The sequence below is a fragment of the Falco rusticolus genome, chromosome 4, assembly GCF_015220075.1.
Source record: "Falco rusticolus isolate bFalRus1 chromosome 4, bFalRus1.pri, whole genome shotgun sequence".
Lineage (NCBI taxonomy): Eukaryota > Metazoa > Chordata > Aves > Falconiformes > Falconidae > Falco > Falco rusticolus.
Genome location: NC_051190.1, coordinates 101,796,089 through 101,811,624, shown reverse-complemented (window position 1 = coordinate 101,811,624; position 15,536 = coordinate 101,796,089). Strand labels below are relative to the sequence as shown.

The 15,536-nt window shown below is 42.1% G+C and overlaps 1 protein-coding gene across 1 annotated transcript in view; it reads right to left on the bottom strand.

The window, feature by feature from the left end:
* The window catches only part of GADL1 (glutamate decarboxylase like 1), an 85,536-nt gene extending 70,692 nt beyond the window's left edge, over window positions 1-14,844 (bottom strand). The window contains exons 1-4 of the mRNA XM_037386852.1: window positions 14,687-14,844; window positions 3,179-3,351; window positions 2,278-2,404; window positions 483-573 (exon numbers count right to left, since the gene is read on the bottom strand). Of these exons, the coding sequence (XP_037242749.1) occupies window positions 483-573; window positions 2,278-2,404; window positions 3,179-3,351; window positions 14,687-14,693 (398 nt within the window). The 5' untranslated portion in view covers window positions 14,694-14,844. The remainder of the gene's footprint in view (window positions 1-482; window positions 574-2,277; window positions 2,405-3,178; window positions 3,352-14,686) is intronic.
* Window positions 14,845-15,536: the final 692 nt, after the last annotated feature.

Below are 15,536 nucleotides of genomic sequence, written 5' to 3'. Positions count from 1 at the left end.
TCCACTCTCAAAGTAATTTACCAGAGTTTGCTTTTAATGTAAGTCTGACACCTAAAAATCAGTTATAATGATCTATTGAAAACAACAACTACTTTTTGTTTAGGCTTTACATTTGCAAGCAAACAACAGGCAGGTAACCATTTGCATTCTACTCTGTGTAGAATACTTCAAAGGAAATGAACAATGGAGTAAGTCCAATTAACTTTTGTGCACTAAATAAAAGTCTAGGTTTAAAAGTACTGAAAAACAAAGATCTCTCCTCTTAAGCCCCACCTCACAAACTATGAAAAAAGGCCTTGTCAGATTACCCAGCCTTCTGGCAAGCTATTCAGCAAATCCAAACTATTTTCCCTCCCAAATTCCTGCACAATTCCTACCTCCTCTGTAGTACTGAAAACAGAAATCAGAATGGGCGGGGACAAAAAAACACTGTTATTCCAAAAAGCATGCTAATTCTTCATCAAGAGAAGAACTACACTTACACACTTGGGTTCAGTGCTTCTGTAATGAAACGAGCCACTAATGAGTAATAATCTATTCCGGCATACAGCTGATTGAAAAATCTTGGATGACCTGAAAATGCAGATGAAAAGCAAGCAGTGACAAGATGTACATAAAAAAGAATATATCACAGGCCCTCTCAGTTGAACACTGATCACTGCAAACCACAATTCACTCCATCATTCTCTCAGTATATTCTGGACTTACTGTCCTTTTCTTAGGCTAGGCAATCTTTTCAAAGGAAATTTAATAAGCACTTTCAGGTCCCAAAACTAGGTCTGATTGATGTAAGTAGTGCACAGAATGAATGCAGGTTTTTCACAAGTTTTACAAATCAAAACAAGAAAAGGCATTGACAATTGAGTATACACGGTGCCTTTTAACAGTGGTCTTAAGAACCTGCAATGGATGCTTAGCCAAATTTTGCTAAGCAGTAGAATACAGAAACCTGCTGATCCCAGGCAGCTGTGCTTGTGCTCCCACCAAAGTCTGAGTATTGCAAGACAGGTAGTGTAACGGCTTGGAAAATACTGATGCAGACTTAAAACGACAAGTTAAGAGAATTTATTTACCTGCCTTGAAACACTGAGATATAACTAACTACAAGAAGATTCTGTACTATTGCTGACTATAAAAATGTCAGTTCAGCTTACGAGGGACCATCACCTAAATTTTAATCCACAGCATAGTAACTTTTACATGCAAAACCAGGTAAACTCTATGGCCCCATTTTATTATATCTGGGGCTTCACTAGATGTTTATACTTAAAGACTATTTGCCCAGCACGTTTTTACATGCAGTATCCTTCCTAAGGTCACAGTGTAACAAATGAAAATCTAACAGCAATTTGCAAAAGTAAGATAAACAGAACACCTTCCAGTAACTCAGTAATTATATCTGCATATTATTAGTGCACTCCCCCTGTAGATCAGTATTGCTATTTTTCTATGGTTTTCAAAGGCATGAGTTGACTCTCAAAATTATTTTACAGCTTTACTTTGTAGAAACGGTGACTGTAGCAGGGAACATGCCCTGGAAAAGCACAACTAACTATATCAAACGTTCTTCTTGCTTTCCAAAACACCGCTTAAGCTATGCTGCATCTGAAATCCTGAGCTACTGATCCACAGCGCTATTTCCTGAACAGATGTTGTTCATCTCTTTTCGCTAAAATTGAATTATACTACACGTGCTGCAGAAAGGTTAGCTGTAGAGAACTAATCCTGCAGAGATGTGGCGTACTGTCTCTGAAACACTGCAGGCTCTCTTCTCACAGCATCTGGAAGAGAAATTACTGCCTATCAGCAAATTAACACCCTATGAGACTATTGCTCAAAAAGAACAATAGTAAATGTAGGGTAATCATCACTAAGAATTTATGAGGGCAATGATGGTGACTCCACTCCTCACCGCTCAACAAGAAATCACGCACACAAAGGTCCTTCTCCTGCCGCCTGTTTTGCTACACTGTTATATCACACTTGTCTAGGTGACTTTCACAAGACTTCAAAATGACAGAAACTACCATTCATGTCAATGGCATTACAGGAATTAGTTTTCACTTAGTTTGCCATGATTACACATTTTAGTCAAACCTACGGTGACCAGCATTCAGTCAAACAGAAACACGGCCAAATGTTTGCATGCTTGTACAGGCAGGCAGAAAACAAACATTCACCCCCCTGGTCTTCTGAAATGCAACAGAACATTGTAAACATTATCCTGTCTTCCTAAGATAGCATACAAAATAACGTCACTAGCAATCACATTCCTACTGGTTTTGACGCTGTATTGTATAACATCCCGGCAGAGTTGCAAGAGTTTCTGATGAGATTCTCCCGTGTCCCTCATCTCCAGGTCAAGAATCTGCTTCAGTGTTTCAGGGGCTTGCCACTCACAAACCTAGTGAAGGGGATGGGGCGGGAAGACATGAGCAGTGAAAAGGTTAGCCAAGAGGAAGAGGTCATAAAGGTACAAACGCCACAATCAGCACTAGATGCCACCAGAAAATATCTCTGGTAAACCGGTCTCACAAAATCTTGGTTTTATTTTCTCTCTGGCATTGCTTGACCATAACAATTACGGTGGGAGATGCTGGAAGGCAGAAAAGCAAGAGGCCTGCAGCTCAAATTCTGTCCTTAGCTAAGGATTTGTAATCGCAGCATTTTCACATGCTGTTCTACCCAAGGGGTGAGAGAGCAACCAGTGCATGCCCAAAGGCAAGCATGATTAATTTGCAGCTCCTCTTCCCATACAGCCTCTAAAGCAGGGGTTCTGCAAAACCCATTGCAATCTCATAACACTGCCCTTTCGCAGTGGAAGCACATCTACTGTTCCTCCTTCTCCAGTACCAGTGCCCTTGAGGAGCGAACAAATAACTTCCCCTGCTCCAAACAAGAAAAACACTACACCCATTTGTCATCTCAAAGAAAGTGACCATTGTACTCTGAGATGAAAAAACTCATTATTTTCTGGCAAATATGCATGCTAACTATGTTCTTGAAAGGTTTTATAATATGATCTTTTTCAATTTGTAAGGCTGTCTTTTTATTTCAGAGCCAGGCGCAGACTAGAAGCAATTCTGAGGCTATTTAAAGTGCAATAAAATACAGCTTAGATGTATATACTGTTTTTTTATCTCTGTTACAAATTCTCAACAACACTCTATGCCTTTACCTTTTCTGTTACATCATCAGCTTTCCGGATGACTTCTTCCATTATAATCTTACAAGCCTCTTCCACAAATTTCTCTCCTGCTTTTGAGTCCATTATTGGACCATTTAGGATGACCCCATCCACCAAAACAGCATTCTTCTTCTTCTGGAGCATCTCCTGTTTGCAAATACCAACTGTAAGATAAATAACTCATCGTTAGAGCAAGGCCTGGACAACTAAACCATCAACTAAAGAAATACTCTTTCATTGCTGAAGATTTAGTCAATTTAAGGAAAAAATTCACATGGACTTTTCACATGTACAAAAATCCTAGATTTTAGTGGAAGAATCTTTACAGACAAAAAACCCCGACGCGTTACTTCAAATCTAGATTGTTATTATGTAGATAATAATAGCCTACAGTATGGTATCTATTGCTTTCTGTAGCATACAAAAGCAGGCACGGCATCTTCCAAACACAGACGAAAATAACAGTTCTGGCCTAGAACATGATACAGCTGGATAAACAGAAATAATGTACGAGATAATAGGTATTTTTCTTAGCTGAAAATGTTTCCTTCCATACGTCAACCCTCCTGCTCCCCTTTTTTCACAAAATAATTTTCAGCTTCATTTCCCGTATCTTTATGCTGCTCCTTCCCACCTGCCAGTCCTATTGCTCTGAGCCTTCTTCGTCCTTTGCAAAGTTTCACTGACCTACACTCCGTGAAGATTAAAACCTCTTGAGATTGCTGTCAATATCACATACCTGTACTTCTCTCCTGTCTACACTTGTCCTATTAAGTGCCCTCAGTCACTAATTACAGTAATTTTCTGTGCAGATTATCTTGTTTATTCACTTTGATGACAATCTCTTTCCTCCCCCTCACCTTCATCCCCTACAAGATGTACTCTCCTGATGTGTTCCACAAACACATTGCTGCTTCCCCCTTTACGTTACTTCTGAAAGCACATCCAGGACGCTTCTAAGACGCTAGCCGTTAGCAACAACCACATATCTATTTCATGTATTGATTTCATATGGCAAGATCAGGACTCCAGTTTTAATCAACATGAGGATAAAGGCCAAAGTGAGACATCTGGAGATATCAGGGAACAGACATTTGAAACAGTATAGCACTGAAAGGAGAAGCTGTAACTACCCATATCCAAATTATCTGGGTTACAGACAGCATCTGTCCACTGATCGCGCCTTAGAACAGCTAAGATCTACGAAGCCAGGCAGCGTTGCCTTGAAGGGTTCTCCATCTACAGTGAGGATGGTGGAAGGGTAAAGTGTATGAAGGAGAAAGTTCTATGCCCAAAACAACTTTATCGACTGCTTTACTTTTTGCTCCAGTTATAAAGTGCAGAAGAAAGGTAGCTTTTTCACATGTCTAAACAAACAACTGAATTTCCAGAAGACTGCCAGACACTGCCGTCTAACACATTCATCACACTTATCATAATTACAGCTTCTCATGCGCAGGAGGATATAGAAGAACAATTCTGCCTAGAAAAGCGTATGACTTTGAAGTCCATTGATTGAAAGAAACCCTGTCAATCCCATGAGGTTTTATTCACTGATGACTCAGAGAAGCTATTCAGTTTACTTTCACTTATCAGGAGAGATATGACAAACAAGATAAAATTCTAACATGAGATGGAACCTCAGGCTTCCCATAATACTGATAGCAAAAATGAGACCCCTAGCCTCTGCATTGCTAAAATTACTTCTATTTTTAATCCAAAGGGGTAAAATACTGAATTTTGCTGAACAAAGCAGCCTTTGGCACATTATTGTAGAAGATGCATAAATGTTCTTGTGGTACAGATACAGAACAAGAAGGTAAACAGTATTAAATCCTCAACAGGCAAAAAGGGAAAATCATAGGCATCAAAGACATCAATTCTCATCATGCTTCCCACTGCACCACAGCAGAGGCACCGTACAGAAACTGCAGCTTTGAAAGCCTTACAGGTTTTTCTCTCAAAACACAAGCTAGCAGGGCAACTTCACAAAACCCAAAACACCAGGTATTAACAAGGAATTGGAAGGCATCACGTCTTTGGGCAGAGAAAACAGGGACTATTTTTGGATTAAGAGTTATTTGATGCATAAATGGCTGCCTTAAATACCAACTAGGGTTTAACAAACACAAAAGAATCTCAACCTTGACATCACCTGGAGATGTTACCACCTCCACATATGTCAAAGGTGTTTTGTTTCTATGGAAAATCTAAAAAATTGTATGGGAGATTAATATCTATCACAGAGCACAGATGTTGGTACTTCCTTTGGTTACAGGAAGAACTGACAGTGGAGCAAAAGAACTCACTTTTTTATTTTCCCTCTGCTCCACTTCTCAGGTGTCTGCTAGAACCAAAGCTGTGCAAAAGCTTTCTGTTGGTGCCCTATTTCTGACACTTTCACACAGATACTACATGGATACTTTCATGACTTTATAATGACCTCTTCCAGGGATTGCGTAAAAAACAAAAGCAGAAGTTTACATTATTTTTTCTACCAGGTCTTTAGGGGGCTGGGTGATAGGTCTAACAACAGCTCCCTACTTGAAGCAGGTCTATTAACCTTTACACACAGTTTTACAGTCTCCATAGGAGACTGTGTGGAGCCCAAGGAAGAAGACATTCTCTAGAAAATGGGTGAGAGTCTACCACTAGTCCCAACGCATCTGTGTTGAGCCTCAGGTATAGTCTATGAAAGAGAAAGGCAAAGCAGAGGGGTCAGAAGGAAGGGGGGGAGAGGAGTCTTCATTTCAACAGCAATTTACCTGTGTAAGGCTCCAGCAAACAGTTCAGGACTTAGACCACATTATATTTCATGAAATAATAAACCTTGAAGTTATTTAACACTTTTTCAATATTATTTTGGTTATCACTTACCGTTTCAGTCTGAACTTGCTGAGAGAAATTCTGCCCTGGATCACATCATAAGGATGCTACTGGAAATTAATAGGAACAACTATTTCATAATCAGCAGCTAAATCAAGCCCCCAAAATACACAATTTCTAAGATAAAGGTCTTCAGGTCTGGAAGAGCACTGTTGGATATACATACATCATGATTTTACTGCAAATCCTGTGAAACTTAATCTACTTATAACTAACTGACTTTGTAAGTTCTTATGAGAATTCCAAACTCTTCTTTACTGAAAAATAAACTTAAGATTCCTCTTGGTAGATTAAAAACCTTGCAGAGGAAAACAAAGCAGATCATAAAAAGATCTGAATTTCCACAATATTTTTTTATCATGTATATTAAAAGATCCTATGACCAATTCATTATGTTTTAGATAGGTGAAACTCCAGAAAGATTCAAGGTTCGCTTTTTATGTCACAGTACCCAAATTAAATAGCACATCTTTTAACACCTTCTCAGAGGTCAGCATTCAAGGTAAGAAACACACACGCTGTCTTTACAAGCTGATAATTCATGTTGGCTCTTTAAAAATGCTCAAAACATTATTTTTAAATAATTTGGGGCCTTTTATGTATCTGTCTCAAAGACACCTGATTGCACTAAGAGAATGTGTTTCACATGAAGCCCACTTCATAGAAACTGCACCTTGTCACACAAACCTTTTTTGTTTCCAAACATGATAGGCAAACCATCTAGAGATGTGGCTGCAATAAATCTACTCTTTTCTATTTAAAAATATAGAAACAGACTCCTAAGCAGACTCAGAAAACAGATTTTCAGAAAGTATATCAAATGCAATTGAGCCAAACGGCCCCAGGCTTGAAACAACTAAAACTTTACCAAATGGAAGTGCTTTAAATCAGAGATTAAGGATTATTGACTGTTGAAGATATCCTTCTGCAAAAGGGAAGACTCAATCCTGCTCCAATGGAAGGCAACTGGGCATTTAGCCACTGGCTTCAGCAGCGGCAGAATCAAGCCTGCAATTCTTACATTTTATCCTGAATGAAATATTCTATTACAGAAGCCTAAGGATTTCCAACCAGCATTTCATTTTTATGATCAATGTTATTCTCCCAGCAGAAAACAAATCAATTGGAGCTGAAATAATGCACAGAAAAATAAACATTATTTTAGATGTTTCCGTATCTTTATGTAAGCGCTACCAAGTATTTTAAAAGCTGCATCTGTGTTTCCATAAACATACAGAAAGTTTCACTGCTAAATTCTTGCACTACAGAAAGAAACTGGAGCCTTGTACTTGGCATGTTCTGACAACATTTGGGAGAGTAGAATAAAATAACCAGAAAGATTTACTGCTCGCAAGAAAGAGGCAGGAACAGAAGGGGGTGAAAGAGTAGCTTGTGCTTGAATGCAAGAGCCAAATCCTGTTCACCGCTGACTATTTGAGCAGATGCAAAAGGCTGGCTTTGGCCAAAGGCTGATTTCTCCTTTGTAACAAATGCAACAGGAATTGTCAGCATTAATCAAAAACAGAATTTCAAAGTTCTTATTCTGTATGATCTAGTCATGGTTCTTCTTTCAGAAGACCTCAGTATTTTCTCCAAATGTGTCCAGCAAAAAAAAAAGCAAACTTGAATGTCAAGACTCCACACCACCATGTTTAATGATTGCTGTGGTGCCATGTGGTGTATCAAAGCATTAAAACACAAACTTATCCCATAGTATGCAGCTATTTGAGACCCCTGGCATACATGATCTTTAAAGACACTTTTTTCCCCCCCCCCCTTTAATCACAGCTTTCTGTATGCACATGACTGAAGTAAAATCACTCTGGTTTTTAAAGCAAAATACATTGTTTCTTAGTAAGCTGATCTCCCAGACATGCTGCCAGGTAGAGGAGATGCAGGTTTCTTAGAATACAGTATATAAGTTGACTTGGTGTCCTGATAAGACCATCCATATGAAAAAAAAGTAGGCATAGGTCCCGTAAGGCTCATGCAATTGTGCCTGTACTAGCTGTTCCTGTTTTGCAGGTTTATGGACCCGGCCTGTGGACAGGGAACAAGCTGGGTGCTTCCCTTCAGAAGGTCTGCAACGGCCCCCCGCACCCAAGAATCCTCCGACTTGAAAATGCAGACATGACCTTCACAGAGCAGGACCAGAGGAACACAAAAGCGCTTGTGTTCAGGCTCAAAGGCCCCTCAACAGACTCTCGGAGCACACTGCTAGCACTGAACCACAACAGTACAACAAACGGGTCCTATTCTCCATCCCACACCAGAGTTTCCCATTCTGGAAGGACAGGTTGGGAGGAGAGAGAGAAATCTGGAGAGGAGCCCCACAGAGAATGCAAGGTCTGTGCTAGGAGAAAGGTTCTGCTTTCCTGAGTCCTGGCGGATCACCCTCATTAGCTGAGTGGCATGATATATTGCACCCGTTCACTGCGTGCCCAGTGTTTGCTATACACAACAGTACTAGGCAGAATATGCTTTTGTCAGTTTTTTCAAAAAAACGTTAAGAAACAAAAATCAGGAATTTTTATGTGGCCAAACCTCAGGAACTGATGTTAATATTTAATAACTTCTCAATGCCCTAACCAAGTAACTGCAGGAATGAGTCATGCGGTAACATTTCCAATTAGGAAGAAAGGCTGTGGAGAATTGGAATTCACCTTGATGCAAAACTGAGAAACGGCAGATGCCAGCAATGAAATGGAAATCACAGCACCCTGACCCCAACGAGATTCTCTCAGCTCACATGTTCTGATTTTTAACACCTCCCAACAACAGGAAGCATCTGAGAAACAAAACGGCTTTTATTTTAATTAGAACTTGCACATTGATAATGAACATTCCTTTTTCTGTGGGGAAGTAAATATATTTGCAACATACAAGTCAATCACAGGCACTATGCATGGGACAGCAAAGTTAACAACTTCAGCAGGCAAAGTTCAGACAGAAGTGGTGAATAAGTGTGACTGACATGGAATATAAAGAATCCTTGAGATTTCTTTCTCTGCTTCCCACTGGAAAAAACTGAAATGAAAATGCAATTGAGGTTGTTTTCCAAATGTAAGTCCTGCAACTTGACTTAAGAGTCCACTACAGCCTGTAATTTCATGCAAGAACTGTATTTTCAGTCACAATATAAAACCAATTTTTAACTCCAGTCTTTCAAAAATCAGCTAAGAAAGCAGTAATTTACTAAAACTGAGTTTTCTGGGATTCAATGCAACTTAAAATGTAACAATAGATGGAAAGCCTAAATTTCTTTTTAGGAAGTTTTCCCTCTACGTTCAAGTGACAGACAGAACAACTTTCACTTTTTGTTAACATCATAAACACTTCCATATTTTCTGTTTCCTACAAAGAATTTCCAATTACTGCTCACTAACTTAGGTTAACGACATTGCTCTGAGATATGTCATTATTTACTAACAACACAGGGAAGCTAGTGCACAGTAAAACGGGATGCAACTTCACAGCCCACTAGGTCCTCTGAACTAGTTTCTACATAGACATTCATAATTTATTAGCATATTATGTATGGCAAAGTAGTTCAATCCACTTTCAAAATGTAGCAAGCTGCCTTGCATAAACTACTTTAACATTGCTGGTGAGATCAGCAGCAACCACACAGATGAGGGACCCAGCAGGGCTCTGGATCCATCACTTCAGATTGTGCCTGCCTTGATTTTTCCATGTGGTTTTGGTGAAACCACTCCTGAGCTGCAAGAAGCCAAGCTGCTGGGTGACAAGACACATTGGCAAGTGCCCACAGAAGACACTGGCAGTCCTTTTCAAGGGCAGCAGCCTGGATGGTGCATGGCTGAAGCACAGACCTGACCACGCTATGCATCCTAGGGCTCACCAATGAGACTGAGTAAACGCTGCCCCAGCAGGGCAGCTGGAAGAGGCCCCGAAGCCCCACGCCACTCGCAGTCTGACTGCACTCATATCTTCCATTTTTCCTCTAAGGAAAGCAAAAGATGGATGACCTGCTTTGGGTTTTTTTTGACCCAGCCAAAATTTTAATCTGTCATCTGAGATGAGCATCAGCACTGCAACCAAACACCAGGTACATACAGCATTTGTTGCCTGCTCTTCCCCCTTCAGGCAGGTGTAACAGCTTTTTAACAAGATCCATTGGCCCCAAAGGAGGCTCAATAATCCTTGGACAATGGAGTAGGTCTGCTTGAGAAAAACGAGTTCAAGAAGTGCAATGAGACACAAGCTCTCTTGCAGTGTAACCAGTGGAGGGATGCCAAGCTGCTTATGAGACAACCTTTCTTGTTGAAACCCTGACATTTGCCAACGGATAACATCATATTTATGAGGCTTTTCAGCTTACGTAAGGTGAGATGTTACGAAGGGCAGAGACATCCAAGCTTTACAGCCAGAAGCTCTTCCAAAGTATCTAGATTTAACCAACTACTTTGTAGAGTTATTGCTACTTCACTGACAAAAGACCTTGGTCACTAAGGGCCACTTTCTTCATCATATTTATGGCACTGAAAAACCTCTGGTCCAGTGACTTTTTCTTCAAAGACACCTTTATTTGCTGATACTTGCAAGTTTTTCATTTAAAAAAAAAAAAAAACAACACACAAATAAAAAAAAACTCAAAAAGCAAGATCACATATACTCAAGAAACAGTAATAGAGATGGATATACACACATTTCAACCAGGTCAAAGCCACTCTTTTATCGTCAGACTAGCCTGACAATAATCAACAGAAACAACTGCCACTGACAGGCCAAAAAGCAACAACCATTTGCTTTTAAAATTTATTATTTCATCATTGCACACATATAATCCCCATTAATGTTAAAATAACTTGCATGCACAGACAGGAGAATAAAAAGGGGGGGGGGGGGGGGGGGGGTAGTGGCACCAATTTAGCCATGTAAGCTGAGTATCCTTGAGCTATCAATGCTTTATAACCAAACACCTCCAACAACCTCTATAGTCTGTGACACAAGAAAAGGCAAAAAGGGGACATAAGAAATTTAACTTTTTTTTTTTTGCAAAGCCTGAAGAGGTATTTTCTGTAAATATCTGGAATAAGCGTTAGGACTGACTGTCCCAAACCTGACTGTGGGGGGCCGGAGGAAGTCAGCAAAATACAGACATGTATTTCAATGGGTCCATTTTTTCTGTTTTAAATATGTAATAAATGCTTATGGAAATACAAATGGTCTAAAAAAAAAAGCAGACTGCTTAAAATAATCAAGGGCAGCAAAATTAAGGCACATGAAATCTAAACTGTTTAATAGGCAATAACTGCTGAATCAGTATGCAACAAGATCTCCCAATGCATTAAAAAGTCACAATTCTTGGTTGTGTAAGTGACAGCTTAAAAGATGCCTTAATCAAGAAAGAAGAATTATTTATTGAACTTCTCAAATGTCAAATTAAGCTTCTTCACTAAACATTCATTAACTGCCAAGAAAATTCTTATTAATTTTAAAGCATAACAAATGCACTCACACAGAATGCCTTTATTTGATGCAAACTTCATTTCTTGCAAACCTATGTTTCCCTTCCTCTGATGAAATAATATTAGCAAAGATCCTAATATCTTTTTTATCAGATCAGATGTTAAGATGCAGGAGAGATCCTGTCCCTCTGTTCTGACCAAAATACTAACGCGAGTGTCACATTACCAGAGCTTTAAAGTCACCCTAACTTCCAGTATGTTTTACCATGCTTCACATTACAGCTGTTTGAGATGGCAACACAGCAGCATCTTACATGAAATATATGTTTGCTGACTTATCTCCCCAGTCTGCTGGCAGACTCAAATGACGTAACACCTCAAACATACCATAAACACACACCAAGCAGCCAGCAATTCAGAAGTCAAAAAGCAGCATACTGCATAAATGCTGGCTGCTCCCTTCCCCTTGTGGTTTCCAGCTCCAACTCTGTGGTACTTGATGAGCTAGTAAACTACTTCAAATCCTGCTTAATAGACTCAGCCTTTATCCCCACAAGGAAACATCTCACCTTTTTTTTTTTTTCTTTTTTTTTTAATCCAAACACAGAATTATCCAGGCTTTCTCCGTGCCAAAACAACCTTGGAATGCTACCTCATGCCAAATGACTGAAGGATATACGCAGTCAAGATCCGTTTCTGCAGCTAGAAGTCGGAATCTACAACTTGGCTGCCTCTCATTAATGGGATTTTGCTATCTTTTGCGTTACTGGGAGCATAGCCTAAAAAATCCTCCTACTCACCCCTGCACAGTCATTAAGGCTGACCATGTGGACAACGGTGATAAGGTCTGCGAGAAATTAGGCTCAATTAGCAACAAGCAAGATGAACCTCACAAGCACTTGCTTTCAGATACATTAAGGGTGCTTAAACAAAACCAAAAAAGGAAAAAAACCAAGTGTCACCCCCAAAGAGTACTCCCGCTGTATTCACCACAGTGGCCACTACAAGGGTAACTCTATGCACATCCAAGTATCTGCTCCAGCTGTACCCACTCTGCCAGCTGCTCCAGATGTGCAAAGCAAACGCAATGCTACTGCTGCAACAAGCAGGTACCTTCAGACTCTCTCTCCTAGATGTTCTCCCATATAACCTTAAAAGCTAGGAGTACATAAAACTAGTACTGAAAGGAGAAGTGCACATATCAGCCCAGAAGGCCTGGTTTTATCTGTGGATTCACAACTGCCAGGGGGAAAAAAGGCAGCTTTCAGCAGGCAGCAAAGACCTTACCACCTCAAGAACCAATGAGCCCCATTTCTTCAACAGCTCATTATAACAGGAGCAAAATCTTTCCCCTGATCCCAAATCACCTGAATTCACAAATAAAGCAACGATCACCATCTGTAGAAAAGGCTACAATGCAGCTCAACCTCCTTCACCATCCCACCCAATGTGAAGTTAATTCACCAGACACAACCTGACGGAAACCACCACAGCAAATCACTAAAAGTAAAGGGAAGAGAAGACAGGGAAAGTAAAGAATTCCTCACAAGAGATAAAAGTATGCAAAAGTTACAGATGCTACTAATGAACAAGGCAGAGACTGAAAATCCTGCAGCAATAAAGGCAGGGATTGTATTTTCATTAGATGCATTCTGTCTTAACAGTACAAAGGCAATTAGACTTTTGGTAGAATACTTCAGGCAATACTTGAACAAAAATGCTACTACCCAGCTGAAGGGGAACACCAGGATCTCAGTCTTAGCAACCACTAGCAGCTTATACTTGGTGTTGTCTTGGCAGAGGATATTAAGATAAGCTGCAAATAGCTTTTGGACCTGCTGTCACTCATACAGTACTGCCCTTGATACTCACATACTACAGCTGTTGCTACTTGCACAGTACAGCCTTAAACTACTATGCACTTTAGAACACATTTACTGCACACCAGAATTGTCACGTAACTCTACAATGCTCATTCAATTTATATCAAATCAATCAAAACGGAACCACTGTTCTTAAAATACTAAGCTTGTGGACTTTTCCTTTAAATACATTATTTTGTTTGGAGATTTTCCACCAGTAGAGTGCTAATGACTTGGGTCACCCATAAATACACAGCACTGAACATCTGGGAGACTTTCTCAACCAGGGAGTAAAAACTTTCATAGCATCTCATCCATGCTTAGGGTAAAAAAAAAAAAAAAAAAAAAAAAAGTGCCCGAGGTTTTTTTGTTTTCATAAGAGATTCCTAGTTTGGGGAGCAGATAAATTCTTATCAAGAATATTGATCTTGTAGGAAAGGGGGCAGCCATCTGCAAATGCTTTTACAATTTTCTGACTTTGCAACTGGTTTCCACTTGCAAGCCCAAGGAATTAATTTCTTAACTTTGCACATAATGGCACAGGTGAAGACCTGGTGCACCACAATTCAGTCTCTGCACTTCCTAGGCTTCCCCAGAGGTCTCATTACTGTATCAACCATAGGTCTTCCACATTCCCAACTATCACAAACACATGGTCGACTTTTATTTTTTCCTTACATAATGATGCAAGGCCTTCCTGTTATGCAGGTAAACTAGTTAACTCGGTAATACATTTGTAAAACAGGATTAACTTCTCCCTTCCTGGGGCCTTTTGCTGCAAAGCGAATCCCTGTATGTACGGCCATGCCCGTTTTATTCTGATGCCTAGCAAAAATTAAAGGACACCAGTCTTTAAGGATCATTTACTTCAACAAAAATACTGTGCCATCGTAATGTTTTTATAACCACTGTTGCAAACTCTGTACCTGATTAAACCCTTCTGGCTGCGTTACCGCGGCTCTGGAGCTGGGCAGTAGCAGCCCCCGCACGGCTCCGCGCTGGGGAAGCCCCCCCCGCCCCGCACCGTGCCTGCGCGCCCACCCTGCCTCCCTCCTCTACCCCGGAGTCCCTCTCCTGCCCGGGCCCGGCGGCAGCGGCGGCGGGGAGGCTCCGGGAGCCCCAGCAAGCCGGCGGCCGGCACAACAAGGGGCCCAAGGCCCCGCGCGGGGCAGGGAGCGGGGCGCTCCCCTCCTCCCCGAGCACCGCCGAGGGGCGCCGCGCCGGCAGCCGCTGCCTGAGGCGCGGCGGGCGGGGGCCGCTGCCCCGCTGAGGTGCGGGGTGAGGAGGGAGAAGGCGGCTCTGGCCCCGCCGGCATTTACCCTCCATCTCGCCTTCGTGGTGGGAGCCAGGTGCGGACCGGAGGGGAGGCACCTCCCCGGCGTCGCCCTGTCCGCTCCCGCGCCGAGCCGTCCAGTGCCGCGCCGCGCCCGCAGCCTTCCCCCCACACGCCGGCAGCCGCTCAGCTGCTGCCTCCGGGCCGCCTATTAATACCCTCTGCGCTGCTGGCCCGGCGCCACCGCCTCCTCCGGCGGGGGGGAGGGTGGCGGGGCACGGCCGGGCGCGGGAGGGAGCTGCCCGCAGGGTTCCCCTCCCCGCCGTGAGGGGACCGGCGGCGGGGAGGCTGCCCTAAGCAAGGAGGGAGCTTTTCTTGCCCGGGCGCTGCCCTTACTCCGAGGTCGAGGGTTCACTGCTGTCGCTGCTTGTGACAGAGTTTGTTTCGGTACCTCAAAAAAGCCTGACCCGGCGCCGTAAAACCCTTCCCGGGGGTGAGCGGCGGCAGGCGCGGTGAGGCGGCCCCTCCAGGCCGTCCCTGCCGGGCCCGCCGCCCTGCCTGCACGCTGCCGCTCTCAAAGCCCGCCGGCCGCTGAGACCTATTTTTAAGGCCTCCGAGCGAGCTGGGGCTGACCTCCTTATTCCAGTTGATTCCAGGACGCCAGCCCCATTCAACGCAACACAAGCCTTCTTGGTTCTCACCCCTCTATTTCCTCGTAACTGCCGCCGCCTTTAAAAAAAAAAAATGCAAACAAGCTTGCTTTCTGTTAAAAGGCGTTAGTGCTGTCACAGCAAGGTCTGAAAGTGTCCAAAAACTAACCACCAAAGCCCCCAAAAGCTCACGTCTTCCTTTAAAATTTCAGCCTGATTAAAAGTTTGGCAAAGAGTTTTGGAAGC